The 18650-nt window shown below is 43.6% G+C and overlaps 2 protein-coding genes across 5 annotated transcripts in view; both read right to left on the reverse strand.

Annotated features, from left to right (window-relative positions):
* Positions 1 to 9165, reverse strand: part of LOC110306328 (hepatitis A virus cellular receptor 1 homolog) — a 22383-nt gene extending 13218 nt beyond the window's left edge. Inside the window, exons 1-2 of the mRNA XM_021178496.1 lie at positions 9116 to 9165; positions 5503 to 5560 (exon numbers count right to left, since the gene is read on the reverse strand). Of these exons, the coding sequence (XP_021034155.1) occupies positions 5503 to 5551 (49 nt within the window). The 5' untranslated portion in view covers positions 5552 to 5560; positions 9116 to 9165. The remainder of the gene's footprint in view (positions 1 to 5502; positions 5561 to 9115) is intronic.
* A 6327-nt stretch (positions 9166 to 15492) lies between these two features.
* LOC110304629 (T-cell immunoglobulin and mucin domain-containing protein 2) overlaps positions 15493 to 18650 on the reverse strand; it is a 35429-nt gene continuing 32271 nt past the window's right edge. For 3 of the 4 annotated variants that reach the window (XM_021176058.2, XM_021176057.2, XM_029483909.1), the window contains one exon: positions 15498 to 15668. In XM_021176058.2, coding sequence (XP_021031717.1) covers positions 15548 to 15668 — 121 coding nt within the window. In that variant the 3' untranslated portion in view covers positions 15498 to 15547. Of the gene's footprint in view, positions 15669 to 18650 lie in introns of all 4 variants that reach the window. The other variant, XM_029483908.1, reaches the window with a different exon arrangement.

Below are 18650 nucleotides of genomic sequence, written 5' to 3' on the forward strand. Positions count from 1 at the left end.
AGCCTCTCATTGCTGTGCTATGGAGCAGGGCACAGCCTCTCATTGCTGTGCTATGGAGCAGGGCACAGCCTCTCATTGCTGTGCTATGGAGCAGGTGTAGCAAAAGACTCTTCTTTCTTCTTGCTCAGCTTTCCCTTGCTTTCATATTGATTTCTTCTTGAAAGCACACAGCACTGCATCATCGCTGAAGGCTAATTAGCCTAGTTGCCCCATGAAAGTCCCTATGCAAAGTCCAACACAAATAATTGGTACTTTTGGATAGAGAGTAGACACATTCTTCTATGCTTTTTTTTTTTCCAATATAAAAGAAACATAGTGAATATCGCTTATGCAAATATTTTGGTGCAAGGAGTTTCAGAATTTGGGTATTTCGGAATTTTTAAAAAATTTATACATGGCTTACAGATGGCACTCAAGTCTAAATATGGATAGATGTAGCTTTCATATGCATACAGTTCATATTCATAGCTTACATGTACATTTATAAACCACTGATAATTCTGCATATAAATACTTTATGGAACTCGGTTTTCTAGGTGTTTTTATCAAGGCAATGCCCAAGAGATTTAATAGCTTGAAGTACTGCATATTTGCTACTGGGCAATACAGGTTTAACCTGTAACTCACAAATCAGGAAAATCAGAAGTGCTGTATGTGTACTGATGGTCTGAGAGTGCACAGAGATCCTAGACTAGAAGTAACTGGAAATGGTGCCTGGAAGAAACAGTGAGTGAGGGCTCCAGCAGGAGCACACACTGCTCTGTCGGCTCTCATGGTTCCCCAGAAGCAGCAGCAGTCACTCCTGACTCTGCCAACTACAGAATAAAACCCAGGAACTCGGAACAACTGCTCTGAACACTCTCCTCCTTAATGGGTGTGATGTGAAAAATGTGTTCACCCGCTACACGCAGGAAGCGAATGGAGGTAGAGTTCAACCCACTTCTAAGATTTATAAAAATTGTATTTACTCACTTATTTTCATTTCTTTCTCTCTTTCTTCTCCGCTTCCCTCCTTTGTTTGTATGTGTGCATAATTTTCAATGGGCAAAGTGTTGAGGTCAGAGGTCAACTTGAGAGAGTTGGTTCTCACCTTCTAGCAACTAGCTTGCAGGAATTGAACTCAGGTGATCTAGCTTAGTCATGGGCACCTGTCCCCACTGAGCCATTTTGCTGGCCCTCACTCCCCCTTTCCCTTAAAGGAACACCTAAGTAATGGGTCTATTGGGTTCAGGAACCAACAACCAGGTGTTGAGGGGCAAGCACTCCTGTCACTCTGAGGGCAACACAGCAGGCAGTGGGTGTGGCTGAGGTGCAGTAAATCTCTTCATACCACTAGGTACAAACTATTCACACATTTAGATTCAAACGATCAGATTGCTAGTCCAATGTAATGTATGGACAGAGGCATGAAAACAATTCAAACCCTCCCTGAACAGTAAAAATTTAGTGGAGAACGAAGCAATCATGCAAACAACAACAACAAAACCCCCCAAAACAACTGAAAACCAATAACCCTAATCAAAAGGTCATATGGGAACAACAACCAGAAAGGAAGCAACCATCTCAGGAGCTTCTCTTTGCTTGCTCGGGGACATTTTTCTCCCAGGTAGATGGGAAAGTGCACTGGAGCTGATGAAGGTCCCGGGACAGCAGCAGAGTCAGCTCAGTGAGCTTAAGTCATGAGGAATTATACAAAGTGGTTGTTAAGGATCAGACAGCATCTCTTGTGGGCCCAGTGAGGAGCCAAATAGAGGACTTTTAAACACTGACGAGTGAAAGAATTTCTAAGCTTGATAACAACTCACTATTAATGATTCCAAGCCGCTGTGCACAGTGACACAGGCTTTGTTCCCATTAGTCAAAAGACAGGTTACCTCACTAAGGATGATATCCTCCAGATACATTCATTTGTTCAAGAATTAGATATGCACTCACTGATAAGTGGATTTTAGCCCAGAAACATAGAACACCCAAGATACAATCTGCAAAACACAAGAAAATCAAGAAGAAGGAAAACCAATGGGTGGATACTTCATTCCTCCTTAGAATAGGGAACAAAATACCCATGAAAGGAGTTACAAAGTTTGGAGCCAAGACGAAAAGATGGACTCTCTAGAGACTACCCCACCTGGGGATCCATCCCATAATCAGCCACCAAACCCAGACACTATTGCATATGCCAGCAAGATTTTGCTGAAGGGACCCTGTTATAGCTGTCTCGTATGAGGCTATGCCAGTGCCTGGCAAATACAGAAGTAGATGCTCACAGTCATCTATAAGATGGAACCCAGAGCCCCCAATGGAGAAACTAAAGAAAGCACCCAAGGAGTTGAAGGGGTCTGCAACCCTATAGTTGGAACAACAATATGAACTAACCAGTACCCCCAGAGCTCATATCTCTAGCTGCATATGTAGCAGAAGATGGCCTAGTTGGCCATCACTGGGAAGAGAGGCCCCTTGGTATTGCAAGCTTTATATTCCCCAGTACAGGGGAATGCCAGGGCCAAGAAGTGGGAGTGGGTGGGTAGTGGAGCAGGGCAAGGGGAGGGTATAGGGAACTTTCGGGATAGCATTTGAAATGTATATAAAGGAAATATCTAATAACAAAAAAAAAAAGACAGGGAAAAAAAAAAAAAAAGGACAGGGGCAGTTGGATTAGAGAGTTTCCAGGCACCCTGATCTACTTGGGGAGAGAGCAAGGCCATCTGTACCACACAGTGATATTCAGCCTCAAAATAAAATAGATAAATAAAAAACACAAGAAAACACAAGTAACAACTGCCGAGACTGAACAATTACACAATGATGTTTAGAATTAAAAAAAAAAAAATAGGGACAAGTTAGTATTGGGTTCTATTGTCACTGTTAACTCTTGGTAAAGGACATTAGGAAACATCACCAAAAGAAGTCACATCCTCATGATTCAATTCCTTTGTGAGGACAGATTTAGTCAGAGCCAGGCTGACTCCATGACAGGCTGCAAACTGGCAGTTTGGGAGACTAGGCCTAAGTTTCTGTTTCCCACAACTGGAAAAGTCCAAAACAAGTAGATTCCAGGGAAACTCACCCCTTACCAGCAACCAGTCAGGAAGTTGTCCCACCACCTAGCCTGAACCACCCTAATGGGCAGCCAATCAGGAGCTGTAGAAGCTGCCCCGACACCCTGCTTGAGCCAAATATAGCTAATCAGCAAAAGTTCCCAAAATCCCCCAGAACCTTACCAATTACAAAGGCATCTACCCCTAAAGATAGAGCCAACAATTCAAGGGAAAGGGATGTAAAAGTCTCACACTCCTACCCTAACAGGCATTAAATTGACCCTGCAGAGTCCACACCTCCTTCTTTCATCCCAATGTCTGGTGGACACCTTCATATTAGGCTAGCCTGTAACTCATAGCAATCCATCCAATTCTGCCTGTTAGGATTAAAGCTATGCTCCATTATCTCTGACTTGTAGATTGGTTTGTAGACAGGGCCTTGCTCTGTAGTGCAGGCTCTCTTGTAATTACTATCCTCTGGCCTCCGACTCTAGAGAAATGGGACTACAAGCATCTCTACTGACTCTCAAATATTTAAAAAAATTTTTAAAATGCTGCTTCCTGCAAAAGATGACCTTCGAAGGTGAAGGCAGAAGACCAGTGAAGTGAAGACCAACCTGGCCTTATGAGAGACCCCGTGTCAAACCACTCCTATCCCTCCCCTCAATGCTATTGAAAGGAAATCATTCACTCTTCAGCCCCCTCCCTATAAAAAGAGCAGAGCCCAGGATGTGTGTGTGTGTGTGTGTGTCTGTCTGTCTGTCTGTTTTTCAGCATTGATGGTGTAAAGGCAGAACTTTGCTAACTTCAATGTCAATTTTCAGATTGACTTTTGTTTGTTCGTATGGTTTTCATTGTTTTTTGTTTGTTGATTAGTTGTTTTTTTGTTTTGTTTTGGTTTTTTGTTGTTGTTGTTTTGGTTTTGAGACAAGCTCTAACTGTGTAGCCTTGACTGACCTCAGTATTTAGAACTCTCTATATAGAGCTGGCTGCCTGAATTCATGGAGATCTGCCTACCTCTATCTCCCTAAAGGTGTGTACCACCAGGCCAAGCTCAGAATGGGTTTTATAAAAATCACCCAGGAGGGGTGAGCTTTTGTGATCAGTCCTCAAAGCTTATCCTAAACAAAGAGAAACCAAAACCAAAAACCTGAAAAAGGACTCCTTTGTATGTGTTGATAACATTACAGAAACTGAACAAGATTCATAATGTGAGACCACAAAATCAGAATATTAAATCAAGGATTAAATCATGCATATTTTAAAGCTAGCATAATAACTTTTTGATATATCTGTTGAGAGGTTGGACTGAATTCCCTATTACCAGCTGCTTCCACATGAGGGGACTCTGAGGACTGAAGACGCAGCTCAAGGATGCCATGCTCATCTGGACCACACCAGCCCCTGGGTTGGATCCCAGCACAGGAAGAATGGAATAAGCAAACAACACAGAACAGTGAACTGTGAGAGTCACTGGGCGGTCACTTACATTCTGGCCTTCCCTGTGTCTGGCCTGTGTGTTTGGGACGGGTCTGAGAAAGCACGGTTTTTGTTGTATGAAATGAGTGTGTAATGGGTTTGCACTTCTCCCTGGGACACTCATCGCTCAAATTTTTCTAAATACATTTTTTTTTACGTTCACGAATATAATACATACTATCATAATAAAATTATACAAATGTATGTTAAGAATTAATGACTTCTACAGTTCCACTTGCTAGAGATTAGATTGTAATATTTAGAATCTGTATGAGATGTAGGGGCTCCTACCTAGATCTTAGCTGTTGAGGTGTAGCGAGGTCATTTGCAGTTGTCTGTCCTATATTTGGACAACCAAAGCTACCTTGGACCTTGTCTGAAAATATTAATGTGCAATTAACTGTTTGAAACTATATCATATGGGCTGGTGAGATGGCTCAGTGGGTAAGGGCACTGACTGCTCTTCCGAAGGTTCTGAGTTCAAATCCCAGCAACCACATGGTGGCTCACAACCACTCATAATGAGATCTGACACCCTCTTCTGGTGTGTCTGAAGAGAGCAACAGTGTACTTAGATATAATAATAAATAAATCTAAAAAAAAAAAAAGAAACTATATCATAAAATATTTTCAATTAGTATTTTAATTAAACAATTGAAAATGAAAGCCTTTTCCAATGGAATATGGGCCAGTGTCTACAGCCCTCCTGCAGCCCACCTGCAGCCCTCATGCATTGAAGATTACATGCACACACATGTTCTCACCCTTACTTAAATATTACATCTATGCACATATATTTATCCCTTACCTGACAGTCTTGTGGGTCTTATATTTGAGCCATACATTTTGAAATTCATGGAGCTTAAGAAACATCTTTGGGGCTACAGCTTCTTTGCTCACTACGTAACCTGTACTCCACCCCCAGGGAATGTATTTGTCTGAACCCCCATCCTCCCAGGCATCCCCCACCCCACCTCTCACTTACCTGGGAGAAGGAGTAGGAGGCCTGAAATGAGGACTTGAAGGGGCAGCATGATGGTGACCTGTAGGACAATGAGGAGACAATGTGGTTGGCTGTGGCCCTCACCACACTGTGTCTGAGAAGGTCTCATCCTGACTGACTGAATCACATAGGCCTCTCTGCTGGGACCTCCTGTCCTCCCAAACACTCCTCTTTCCTGCTCCTTCCCACATAGAGCCTTCAGTCTCATTCTGGTCTCGTCACAAGGAAGACATAAACAGAAAAATTGCAGTCAGAGAGAAGAGTTTGTTCCCCTGGTAGAAGCCTAAACAAGGAACATCCATCTAATGGCCATACTTACCCTGTGGTTGACTGCAGGCTCTTTCTGCTCAGTAGCCACAGTGGCTAGACCCAAAGTCTCAATCAAGTTTAATATTAGAAACATTGACTGAGTAAAATGTGAACCATTGGGTCTACTATGCACATTGTCCCACAGATGCCAAAGACAAGGGTTTTGAAGGTTTTAATTTTAGTTCCACTGTCAGCACTCATAGAGCAAGGCAGGGGGAGGATCAAGAAGTACCACTCTTGCCAGGCATGGTGGCACACGCCTTTAATCCCAGCACTAGGGAGGCAGAGGCAGGCGGGTTTCTGAGTTCGAGGCCAGCCTGGTCTACAAATTGAGTTCCAGGACAGCCAGGGCTACACAGAGAAACCCTGTCTCGAAAAAAACCAATATATATATATATATATAATTCACTGTTTCCCTGCATGGATAAACACATGAACAGTGCTGATAAACTACAAAGAAAGCATCCAGCAAGCCCAGGGAGCTTCGCGGCAGTGCTGGAGGGCACGGGGGCAGCTTCCCCTGCACTGTCAGGCTGAAATGTCTTTCTAACACTGTCACACAGAAGGAATCTGAGCAAGGCTGAAGAGGGTTAGCCAACCAGAAAGGGCTGTGAGGGGAGAAGAGAGAGAGAGGGCAAAGGTTCAGATGCAGGAGAGTGCCTGTGACAGGGGAGAGGGCAGGGCAGCTGGGACAGTGAGAAACAGCCATGGAGAAGAACAGGGGACACAGCAGGGACAGGGCTCAGGAGCCACTTAGTGGGGACTTTCCTCTCCCCAAGAACACAGAGAGTTACTGCTGGGGTGTGGGGGTCCCAGGAGCTGGTGCCCTCTGAGGACTGCTGTGACTGCTAGGCTGACAAGCAAGGGCACCTTAGAGTCTTTGCAGGAGTTCACTGTGGAAGAGACAACGGAGATCAACATGGTGGAAGGAATCAAGACTCTCAGACTGTGGGCTCAGAAGGCAGAGCACAGGGGCTTCCTGTAGGCTGGGGGTCTGCAGGGGATGAGTTAGGTACTCAGGCCTGAGTGTGCATGAGGGGAGGGGCTGTCAGCAGAGGAGGAAAGAGCCTCTCCCACCACAGGGTTGGAGGAGATATCTGGGGTTTGAATATGTTATGAGATACGTTCCTGTCTCAAAGCCTGACCTTTAACCCCTAAAGCCATGCCTCCATTTCTCAAGGGTTTGGGATGGAAAATATTTGTTAAGATGCTAAGTTTTCTTTCCCCTTTCATTTGTAAATGATAAAACTACTAGTATGGGAACTGGGTGTATGAGATGCTAGACAGTTTGTCTAGTGGGTATGAATTTCTAGTTCAGTCTTCCACATCAGAGAAACCAGGGATGGTGGTGTCTGCCTGTATGTAATTCAAGAATATTAGTAGTGGAGGATGAAAAGATCAAAGTCACCTTTAGGTACTTATTATGTGGAGGCCAGACTAAGACACATGAAGACATGCCAAAATCAAATGAAAATATAAGATACACTGATGTATGGGGACCACATCTCAGTCAGTAGACTAAGAGAGGGAGATTCCAATGTGATCCAGGCCAGTCTTGGATACAAAATGAGTCTCAGCTCAAAGAATAAACAGAAAGTACAAACAATGTGTGTATTTGCATGATCTGAAGATTATTGAAGCAAGGTATTGATTTCTCCACCTCTCTGCCTCAACTCTTGGATGATTTTTTTTTCTTTTGACACAAAGGAGGAAGATTTTTGCTGAGGAATGGAAGTAAAGGGTGTCAGCTTAGACACGAGTGGGGTTCAGGGGTGTCTGCAGAAGCTGTGGGTGGATGGCTTCCTCAGTGAAGGAAGAAACTAATCAAGGACCAGAGAGGCCAGCCTGGTCTACAAAGTGAGTTCCAGGACAGCCAGGGCTACACAGAGAGACCCTGTCTCAGAAAACCAAAAAAAAAAAAAGGAAAGAAAAAAAAATCAGATCCCCAAGCACACAGTGGTTAAAGAACAGATTAATCTTGTGGAAGTTATAATTACTCCTCTCTCTGTGTCTCTGTCTCTTTCTCTCTCTGTCTGTCTCTCTGTCTCTCTTTCTGTCTCTGTGTCTGTTTCTCTCTTTGTCTCTCTGTGTCTCTCTGTCTCTGTCTCTGTCTCTCTGTCTCTCTCTCTCTCTCTCTCTCACACACACACACACACTCATATGTAATAAAATAGAAAGTGCAGAGTAAGACTTCACGACTGTTTCGAGAATCTAATGAGTATCCACTGAGGCATATTTGTTATATTCTATGACTCTTGTTCTAAGTTCACTGAAGGGACAGGGGAGGGGTGTGGGGGTGGGGGCGGTGCTGTGAGAGAGTGAGAACACAGTAGGCACCAATAGCTGATCGTTGGTGAAACAAATGACCAGGAGAGACAGACAGCCCAAGGTGAAGGGCACCAGCCATCAAGCCCCAAGTTAGGGAACAGCCCAAGGTGAAGGGCACCAGCCATCAAGCCCCAAGTTAGGGAACAGCCCAAGGTGAAGGGCATCAGCCATCAAGCCCCAAGTTAGGGGAGTCATGGAATCCCACTTAACAGATCAAACGTTTTAAAAAATCTTTGTATGGCCTTTCTCAAAACATTTTCCCTGTGCAGGGCGTGGTGGCGCATGCCTTTAATCCCAGCACTCGGGAGGCAGAGGCAGGTGGATTTCTGAGTTCCAGGCCAGCCTGGTCTACAAAGTGAGTTCAGGACAGCCAGGGCTGCACAGAGAAACCCTGTCTCGAAAAACAAAACAAAATTTTTCCCTGATTGTTAATCAGCTAAACGACTTCCTAGTCATAGGAGAAAAAAAAAAAAATCAAAGTTCTAAAAGCTGTCCATGTACTTGCATTGGCCGTTCCCTTCGCATGTCCAACATTCCAACTAAAGCAAAATGTAGTTTGTTCTGCCCTTAGCTAACTCACCTCTAACATAAAACCTGCAGTGTCTACAGTCACAAGCTCTTTCTTACAAAAATCTCTAATTTTACAAACCACAAAAATCAATGAACAACACTGCAAATATATGTGTGCCCTTACCTCCCTGGCCCCATTCTGATATCATCACATAGTCATCTATGAAAACCCATTATTCTATTCAAACATAGATTCACTTTGCAAGAATCCACAGAACCCTACTGGATGGTAAGTTACTCTAATGTTTCAGGGCTCAAGCACCACTGTTTAATGTCCCACGTTCAACCCCACATCACTTCTCACGTAATTCCACATGGTACAGACACTCCAAGGAACACTATCCTGACTCTTTCTCTTCAGCATAAGGCAGTAGACATCCTCACTTACCTGTACTTAGGGAAAAGTGACTTCTTGTTAGTCTCTCCTTCTGGTCATCTGCTGCCCATGAACTCTTCCAGAGCTATTTATGGATGAAGACAAGTCTCTCTTGTAATTTCATCCTTATCTCCTGGCTATACACTCACCTGTTCTTTGTAAAAACTGAGTCTCCAGTTCTCCAATCCACCCACTAGATAGCATCTGCTCATCAGAATAAACATTACAGGAGAGCCTAAGTAAGGGCGCATCGCTAGTGTGCCCTGGGCTGTTTTCCATCTGCACCAAAGATCCTTACTTTAGATGTGCCTGTAAGCCTGGGGGGACTTCAACACCTGGACCAGCCCTCTAGATTTATAGGAAAATAAACTGCATTCCAGAAAGCAGAATGAACTGGAGAGACCAGGAGTTCCTGGAATAAGGGCAGAAGGGACATTTGTCTCTTGTTATACTTCCTGGAAGGCATTAACTAACATCTTTCTCATCAATGTTTACTAGGAGCCCATAAGAATGGGGGAGTTGAAAGAAATAAATCTAGCTCATAGACTCTGTTTCCAAAGTTTAGGGAGTGCAAGCTATGGTGGTGCACACCTTTAGTGCCAGTGCTGGGGAGGCAAGGGAAGGTAGATCTACATTGTATGGCAGCATGGCTATGCAGAGAGTTCTAGGCTGGCCAAAGCTGCTTGGTGAGAGGAGATCTTTCAAGGGCTGAAGCCAAGATTCTCCATATGTGGGTTCAGCATTCAGTTGTTACTAAATTGTCCAAGGAGGCTCCCGAAGTGTGGGAGCTGTGTAAAATAGGAAACTGGATATGACTACTTTCCCATCTGTCAATTAGAGGGTAAAATGTTGTTCAAGAGAGTAAAATGTTGTTCAAGAAAGCATTTCCAGAACAGTTGTGAAATTTGACAGTGTCTTTACTCCTACAAACCAAATAAGTAAATAAACTAACCAACCAACCAACCACATATAGTCTGCTTAAAGACACTGAGGACAATGTCATAAATCTGTTTCAGGGAAAACGTCTGGATGACCACCATCTGAGTGACTGGAAGATGCCCTCACACCCATTTGCCGGAAGAGACATGATGGGTTGGGGAGATTTAATAATATTAGGCTTTGCTGAATGGAGTAAGGAAAATCATTTTACTTTTCAATTTGGTGCTGCTTGCTGTGATTTTTGTTTTGTTATGAGAGGGTGTCTCATGATGTAATGCAGGTTGGTCTACCATTCCTTTGTATCAAAGATGATTATGAACGTCTGATCTCTCTTCCTGCACTCCTGTTGGGGTCACAGGTGTGTTCTGTTTCCTGGGTTTCTTCACAAGGATCTAAGGCTCCATGTATACTAGGCAAGTGCTTTAAAACTGAGCTACAGACACAGCTGGGATTATAAATTTGTACACACACACACACACACACACAGAGTTCATGGCTTCCTGTCTGCTTCTAGGATTTCCCACATTCTCCTGGTCCAGATACTTATCCCATGGCTGGTTCCTTTCTTAGAACACTTCTCTCTCATGAATTGAGAAGCTCCCTCAGATCTTCCAGTCTCAAGGTGCAATTTTAGCCTCGGTCTATAGCAACATCCCTAGTCCACTTCCCTAGTCCCCCTGAGTGATTACTAGTCCCCCCTAGTAATCACTCAGGGGGCTACACAAACTCTTAAGCCCTCTTTTTAGTATCTTTATATCTAGCCTGTATATTGTTGGGGTTGGGGGAGGTTGTCACAGAAATGGTCCCTGTCTCTCATTCTCAGTTATCAGTCTGCAGTCATCTATGCCACTGCAAGATGTTTCCCTGCACATAGCAGCAGAGGCAGCAAAGTTTGTGGACCTCATGGTTTCCAGAAGTAATGAACATCAATGTGGAGTGGTGTGGATCTTGGAGGTTTTTCTAGGAGACTTAACCCAGAAATCAACCATTCTTCATCTCAGATGTCTTGTTGCTCAGAGTCAGGGTGATCCTGTGGTTAGGCAGTGTTTCCAGGGGGCAGGCTGCTCACTGTTGTACTGATATTCCAGGTTAAAACATGTGTTTGCGGCACATAGGCAGCTCCTGGACAAGTTTCCTCGCCCCATCAGGGTGAGCAGCATGAGAAGTGGTGGTGGTGGTGGTGGTGGTAGTGGTAGTGGCCGTGGCAGAAGGGGCTGCACGCTGCTGTCAGGGTCAGTGGTAGAGCAGTGGCCATAAGCCAAAGGGTAAAGATGGCACAGTGATGGCCTGAGCCTCCTGACACCCCAGGAGCCCACTCTACTCTGCAGGGACATGCTCCTCTGTTCCCAGGCTATACTTACAGACCTGTCACCACCACTGAATCTCTAATTCTGCTTCTCTTTGCTAGGAATCCCATTCCATTCAGCCATGTTCTTCCCTACTTCCCCAAAATCCCATTTCCCCAGAGTGAATTTTCTGTATTAAAAGTGTCTATGTTAGTGAGACACTCAGTATGGTTATCATGTATAACCCCGGAATTCCAAATTCCCAGGCTTTACAACAAAGAACAATAGAATTGGCTCTACCTACTGGCTCAGGCACAGAGGTACAACCTTCAGTCTTACTGATAGTTGATGAGGTCTGTTCTGACTCTGAGGGTGTGCTCAGTCTGAACCCAGCCTCCTGCTGTCTGTTCCACCTAGTGCCTGGTCTGCATCCTTCCCAAAGCTGTATCTCTGGGCCTTTCCTCAGTGTAGACTGGAAGGCTCAACTGAGGCCTTGTTTCAAGATGGCTTCTGTGTGAGGCCTTTGAGTTCCAAGTAAGAAAATGGGATTCTTCCCTCCTGCTGACTCATCAGCCAGAGGAATCAGCTCAATCAAACCCACAGCTGGGTTCAGGGCTTGTGAGGGCTGTGGACCTGTCCTGTGGTAGGACTGCCCATCTCTGCTCCTGCTCACCTTTGGAAGCTGTTTCTTCTCCCTCTGCTTCCTGGGAAACTGCAGGGATGAGACCCAGGCTTCTGCTCACTTCTCTGCATCAAGTGCCCCTCTCTTCCCCCTTTCAGGGACCCTTTCATTCCCTGCTGCACTTCTGAAGCTCTGTGATTCCTTCCCTGGGAAATGGCCTGTATTTTCTTATTCTAATCAACTTCTTTCCAGGCTCCCAGAGAGGCAGTCTCTAATCTCCCTTCTCACCTGGAAGTCCCTGGACTCTGGATACCTAAATCAGCTGAAAACTCATCTGACGCATGCACAAAGTCTCTGCACATGAATACTCACAGCAGTTAGCTCAGTTAGCTCAGTTTCCAGAACCTGGAAACGTATAAAACTGCCTCCTACAGCACATGAATCAACACGCTTTAGTATCCCCCAGCAATAAGTTAAATGGTATTCATTATAGTCTGGAGCTGGGCTGGCCATGGTCATGCACACATTATCTCTGCACTCAAGGTACTGAGGCAGAAGGATCTCGAGTTAGAGGCTCACCTACTGTACAGGAAGGACCTATCTCAAAAAAGTAAAACCCCAGTGCTGTTGAGATTGCTCAGCTGTTAGGACCATTGCTGTTCTTATAGAAGACACTGGTTCTATTCCCAGCACCCATGTGAGGTGCTGCATTTCTGGTTCCAGGGTATTGGGCACTATTTTATGGTCTCTATGGGCAGGCACACACACACACACACACACACACACACACACACACAAATACAGACACACAAGTAAAACTCTTAAAAACAAACTAGAACCACAAAGAAAGAAACAAACAAACAATTATAGTTGAGATTTAGGAGAGGGGGGATGACTGGATGACTTCTTCAGAGTCAGGACAGATATCATCAATTATCAAGGAGACTAGAGTTTGGTACCCCTGAGCCTGAGACAATGAGTGAAGCAGATTCTGGAGGGGACTATTGTTCATTGTAAAGACTGGGAATTTAGCACTTCTGGGGTTTTTCCCTGGTCTGTCACACACTATTCGCTATGAAGCAATAGTGGTTGATCCCTGTTATCATACATTTGTCAAAACTCAGAATGCACAGGAGCAAGAGAAAGAGACTCTGGACTTCAGGCGACAATTGTGACAAAATTGGTTCATTAGTCTTGATATCTGTGCCACAGTGATGGGAAATGCTGATGCTGACAAGGTCTCTCTCCCTTCTCCTCCTGATTCCTCTCCTCTCTCTTCCTCTTCTCCTTCACCCATCTCTTCCTCTACCAACCCCTTCTCTCTTGCTATATCTCATTCTCTTGCTCAGTCAGCATGTGTATATGGCTGTGTATGTTGAGGAAGGTGGTTTATAAAAAATTCTCTGTACTTTCCACTTTTTCACGTATGTCTTTTATTCAGTCATCTTAATTTATCTTTGTGATTAGCTGGAGGAGAGTGTTGAAGTTTGGGAAAATATCAAGGCCTCATCAAGTCCTATAGTTTGTCACTTTGGCCCCTCAGCTGAGTCATCTGGAGACCTGAAAACTGTCCATGGGCCCACTAATTGCAGTCTCAAGTTGTCAGATACTGGTGTCCTAAGTGTTCAACTTCTCTGGATGATACATAAATCATCATACGTGAAAAAGTTTAACTTCTAATATTGTTGTGTTTGGAAGCATTTATGAACCGCAAAAGACCACCAAGGAGCCAATACCAATATGATCCCCTTGGGGTCTCTTTATTTTACACTCGAGTTTGGCCTTACTCACGGCTAACCCATAGGACGGTTTGGCGAAGTAACTCTCAACCCTCATTTGGAAAGAGCTTTACAGTAGACTAGGAGCAAGTGAGGGAGTGTCCAGCCTGACGAGCATCTAACAGAATGAGTACTGCCAGCTCTCAGGTGGGTGCTCTGAAGCAAGACCATGGCAATCACAAATGGTCAGAAAGTACATCTGAAACAGTCAGACTCATTTTTGATTGACTGTTGCTAGGAAGTAGCTAGAGAATAACTCTGGGCAATGGGCCAAGGACATGGGGTCCTTCCTGGCACTTGGGTGTAGCAGGAGTTCAGCTGTAGGTCATTTTCCTAGGCTTTTTTTCTTTAAGATGGAGGCTGGTCTTAAGATGCAATAGGTTTAGCCTCTTAATTCCTCTTTTAAAACCAAGCTGGAGACTATAACTCCTGTACTATCACCATCCATAGTCTTTCTAGGGAAGCTACAAATCAGGGCTGTCATGGCTAAAAACATTCTTTGATGTATAATTGCTGCATATTTAAGAAAACTAAAACAATGCACTTTAAGCATAATCATTTTTTACAGCAGATGAAGGAGGCTCCATTGGCAAACCCAGACAGAATGCGACTTTCCACTATCTGACTTTTCAAAAACAAAAACAAATAAACAAATATAAAAAAACAATCCAAACCAAACCAAAACCTACCCACCAATCAACCACCCACCCAACCAACCAAACAGCCAAACAAACCCCAAGCAGACACACATTCATTTCCTAGAACTCCATAGTACAGCACTGGGAGTCTGTACTGAGATCCAGCACCCTGCTCTCCTTGGCTATGGGTTGAATGTCTCTGATCTGGTGTTAAGAATCCTGCAGACTGAAATAGACATTAACAAACTCTAGCCAATCTGCTCTTTTCAACAACCAAACTGCCACAACTTTTGTTAGTTCTTAGCAAATCCAAATATTTTATTGATTGTGACAAACTGCTTCATTATGAAAAGTAGATAGTCCCAAATACTGTCACACCTGCCATAGGGTTTCTCTCATCAGAGAGCCTGTGCCCTGCTCTCTCGCCTTTCCTTCCCCTTTTATTTCTTCACTGTCTCCTCCTAGCACCTAATTCAGAGCTCAGTGCGTAAGTTTAGGAACAGTAAGCACCAAGACAGAAGTGGAGTAGAGACAGCACCAATGAACTGAAACCCTTGATCCATTATTTTCTTCCCCTGATGTGTGCCTGGTCCATAGTCACCATGAGCACCTATGCTAATAATGAACACCCACCCTTATCCTAAGACCAACTGCATAATAAATGATCTTATTTCCAGAAGTATGAGAAATTTGCCACCTCTAAAAGCAACAGATTCCCTTAAAACCTCCATGTTCTCATTATTGAAGCCCTTTGGGCAAGATGGGGAAAGTGACATTTCAAAGTATGATAAAATAGATAAAACATGATTACGAAATTCTTCTGGATTCAGGACTTCCCTCCCACTCATACTTTTTTTTTTTTTAACTTTTAAATGTTATTTCTCTCTTAATGGTTTAAATAACCAAGACTATTTCTGTATTATCAGTAATTGTGTTGACTCAAAAAAAAAAAAATCAACCCTCTGAAATGTTCACATTTGAGAGAATCGCTGCAGTGAATGGACACACTGAGGCGATGCTGATACAAGAATTAGGATGATGTTAAACTTGAGTTGAGTATACACAGTAGAGGGTTACCCTCTCCACTACAGCTGGAAGAACCAACACAGAAAATTGCCCTGGACGCTGTGATATCACGGACAGTCTCTTTAATCTCAGGCGGAAGGTGCCTCAGAGGGCCACTAGGACTCTTCTTCAGGGTAAGGAGTGTCTTCAATAATGTAGACCTGGTCTTCACCTCTGGCCCGTTCGACCACTTTTTTGGGGGAAGCTCCAATCTTAGAGATAGGGAAGGCAACGAAGCTGCAGAGAGAAAGAAAAAGAGAGATGTTGAAAGAATAAGAGGCCATCTTTAGAGTCTGAGTGGAACATTTGTGATCCATACTCAGGACTCCAGGAGCTCCATGCACAAAAACTGTAACAGTGAATAGTTCCACACAGGCCCTCAGTATTAAGTCATAGAAATGTGTGATTATCATCAGACTAAGAATTATTTTGTTTTTAAAGAGCAGCTCATATTCAAATCTTCTACATTACTTATGTAATTAATAGAAGGAAAGTTGTAGGAAGACATAACTAGCATCAAAGCAGGTACCCAATTAGGATGTGCATTTGAAACTGGATTTAAAACGAAAAGTCCTGTATTTGCTTTGGATTGTGATGCTTTAATGGGGGTTAGGAGGGCCCAGTGACCTGAGTGATAACCCTGGAACCATGGGAGGGTACAAGGAAAGAACCAACTCCACAATGTTGTTCTCTGACCCCCACAGGTGCCATTACACATCGCCTCCGCCCTCAGCCAAGGCACTATGCATACAATTAGTGTGAAGTTCTATTTTAAAGAAGAGGTTTTGAAACCTGCATAGAATCTACATCCTCTTAACATTAAGAGTAGAATAGAGGGAAAATGGTGGGACTTCTGGGTCCCAAGAGAAAGGACAGGGATGCAGAAAAAAACGTTGATATAAATCTATATAATGATAACAAAATTTGAAATTAATACTGTTATGCCGGGCGGTGGTGGTGCACGCCTTTAATCCCAGCACACGGGAGGCAGAGGCAGGCGGATTTCTGAGTTCGAGGCCAGCCTGGTCTACAAAGTGAGTGCCAGGACAGCCAGGGCTACAGAGAAACCCTGTCTCCGAAAAAGAAAAAGAAAAAAAAAAAAAAAAAAAGAAATTAATACTGTTACTCTTAGATAGGAATTATACCTTTGCAACTCATCTAAGAGTGTGAGGCTTGAACCTAGTCATTCTAATAGGTGCTAGTACAACACAGAGCCTTTTCTTTCTTTTCTGGTTTTTCGAGAAAGGGTTTCTCTGTGTAGCCCTGGCTGTTCTGGAACTCACTCTGTAGACCAGGTTGGCCCCGAACTCAGAAATCCGCCTGCCTCTGCCTCACGAGTGCTGGTATCAAAGGCGTGTGCCACCACCGCCCGGGTACATAGCGCCTTTTCACAGGGGCTGGTGTGTGTTACATAATCTCAAAGACCACTTGTATGACACACATTCACATGCGTTGCATGCACAAAAACATCAGACACTGAACTGAAGGAAATGAATTTGGGAAGAGGACTGCTGGTCCATTGCAGCTACAGGAGGTGGTTCACGTGGAGTTCATTCACTATCCCTGTTAGTCAGGGTAGTCACAGTGGACTGATATTTGAGCTTCATAGAACTCATGGAAAAAGCAAATCAGATTTTTAAAGGGACTAACTTTAATTGTCAATGATGTGTGACATAATGGAGCTTTGTGTTTTGTACACAGTGGTCTTCTCTCCTACTGAAATGTAGACCCAAAATGAAGGTGTCTAGTTGGCCACATAAGGGACACCTGTGATGAGAATTATAAGGAAAAGAGCAATCCAGCTTCACTCTACCTAGGACTGTCACATATGTAGGGAGACAGTGCAAGGTCAAGACACTCAGGAGTCAGTGTGATAGATACAACTGAGGAAGCCCCTGAATGTGTTAAGTAATGCTTAGTTTGGCTTCCTGGGTTTCTTGCTTGCTTATCTATCTATCTATCTATCTATCTATCTATCTATCTATCTATCTATCTATCTATCTATCTATCTAGTTTTATTTATTTATTATCCATCCATCCATCCATCCATTCATTCACTTGGTTTGGTCAGGATCTCTCTAGGTTGCGCCAGCTATCTTGTAACTCCCTATATAGAACAGGTTGGCCTCAAACTCACTGAGATCCACCTATCTCAACCACCTGAGTGTTGGAATTAAAGGTGTAAGTAAGCCACCCCACCTGGCTTCATTTATGTTTCTAGAAGTCTCAGCTAGCCTAAAACATATAGTCCTCCATGCCTTTAATCCCAGTAGTCTGGAGGCAAAGGCAGGCAGATCTGTGTTTGAGACCAGCCTGGTCTAGACCTAGTTTGAGGGCAACCAAGAAACTACACAAAGAAATGTCATTTATGTAGGGAGAGGTGTCGATTCCCTAACTGGTTCATGACTGCATCAATAAAGAAGGCAGAAGCCAATTGCTGGAGAAGGGGGAAAGGTGGGACTTATGGTTCCCGGGAGGAAGGAAAGGGACGCAGGAGAAAATACAAATTTTGAAATTAATATTGTTACTCTTAGATAGGCATTATACCTTTGCAACTCATCTAAGAATATGAGTCTTGAACCCAGTCCTACTAATAGGTGCTATTACAAAATGTTTAGGGTGATGATTAAGTAATATGAGATAAGGGTCAGATAACAAAAGAAGGTTCTGAGCTAATTAAAAAAAGGATGTTTTTGAGATATTTTAATTAGAAATAGTTGAGAATGGTCAAGGTTTAACAGTTCAGAACATCTTATATAAAGTCTTCAAGGCCACAAAACACAACAGCTAAGGCCACTTCATTATTAAAAATCATTTGACTATGAGACACATCTGCTCCTGACAGTACCTGCTACACTGTTCAAAGAAGATAGTGAGTGTCATTACCTCCAGTTGGAGTTGCTTATTGTGACAAGGCAGCCACTGGGCAGAAATTACCTATGTCATCTACAGACAATACTGTCCTGAGAAGGACAGTTTTTTACATTTACTTAATTATGATTTTGTTCAACTTATATCTCGGAGTTTTTTGTTTTTTTCTTTTTTCAGAAAAGGTGAGATGTAGGGGGAGGTGTTGATTCCCTAATTGGATCTGGATTGTGTCGATTAGGGAGGCAGAAGCCAATTGCTGGGTAAAAGGAAAAAGATGGGACTTCCAGTTTCCAGGAGGAAGAAAAGGGATGCAGGAGAAAAAAGTTTTTGGACCAGGTTAAAACCTGG

Source organism: Mus caroli, chromosome 11 (assembly GCF_900094665.2).
Source record: "Mus caroli chromosome 11, CAROLI_EIJ_v1.1, whole genome shotgun sequence".
Classification (NCBI taxonomy): domain Eukaryota; kingdom Metazoa; phylum Chordata; class Mammalia; order Rodentia; family Muridae; genus Mus; species Mus caroli.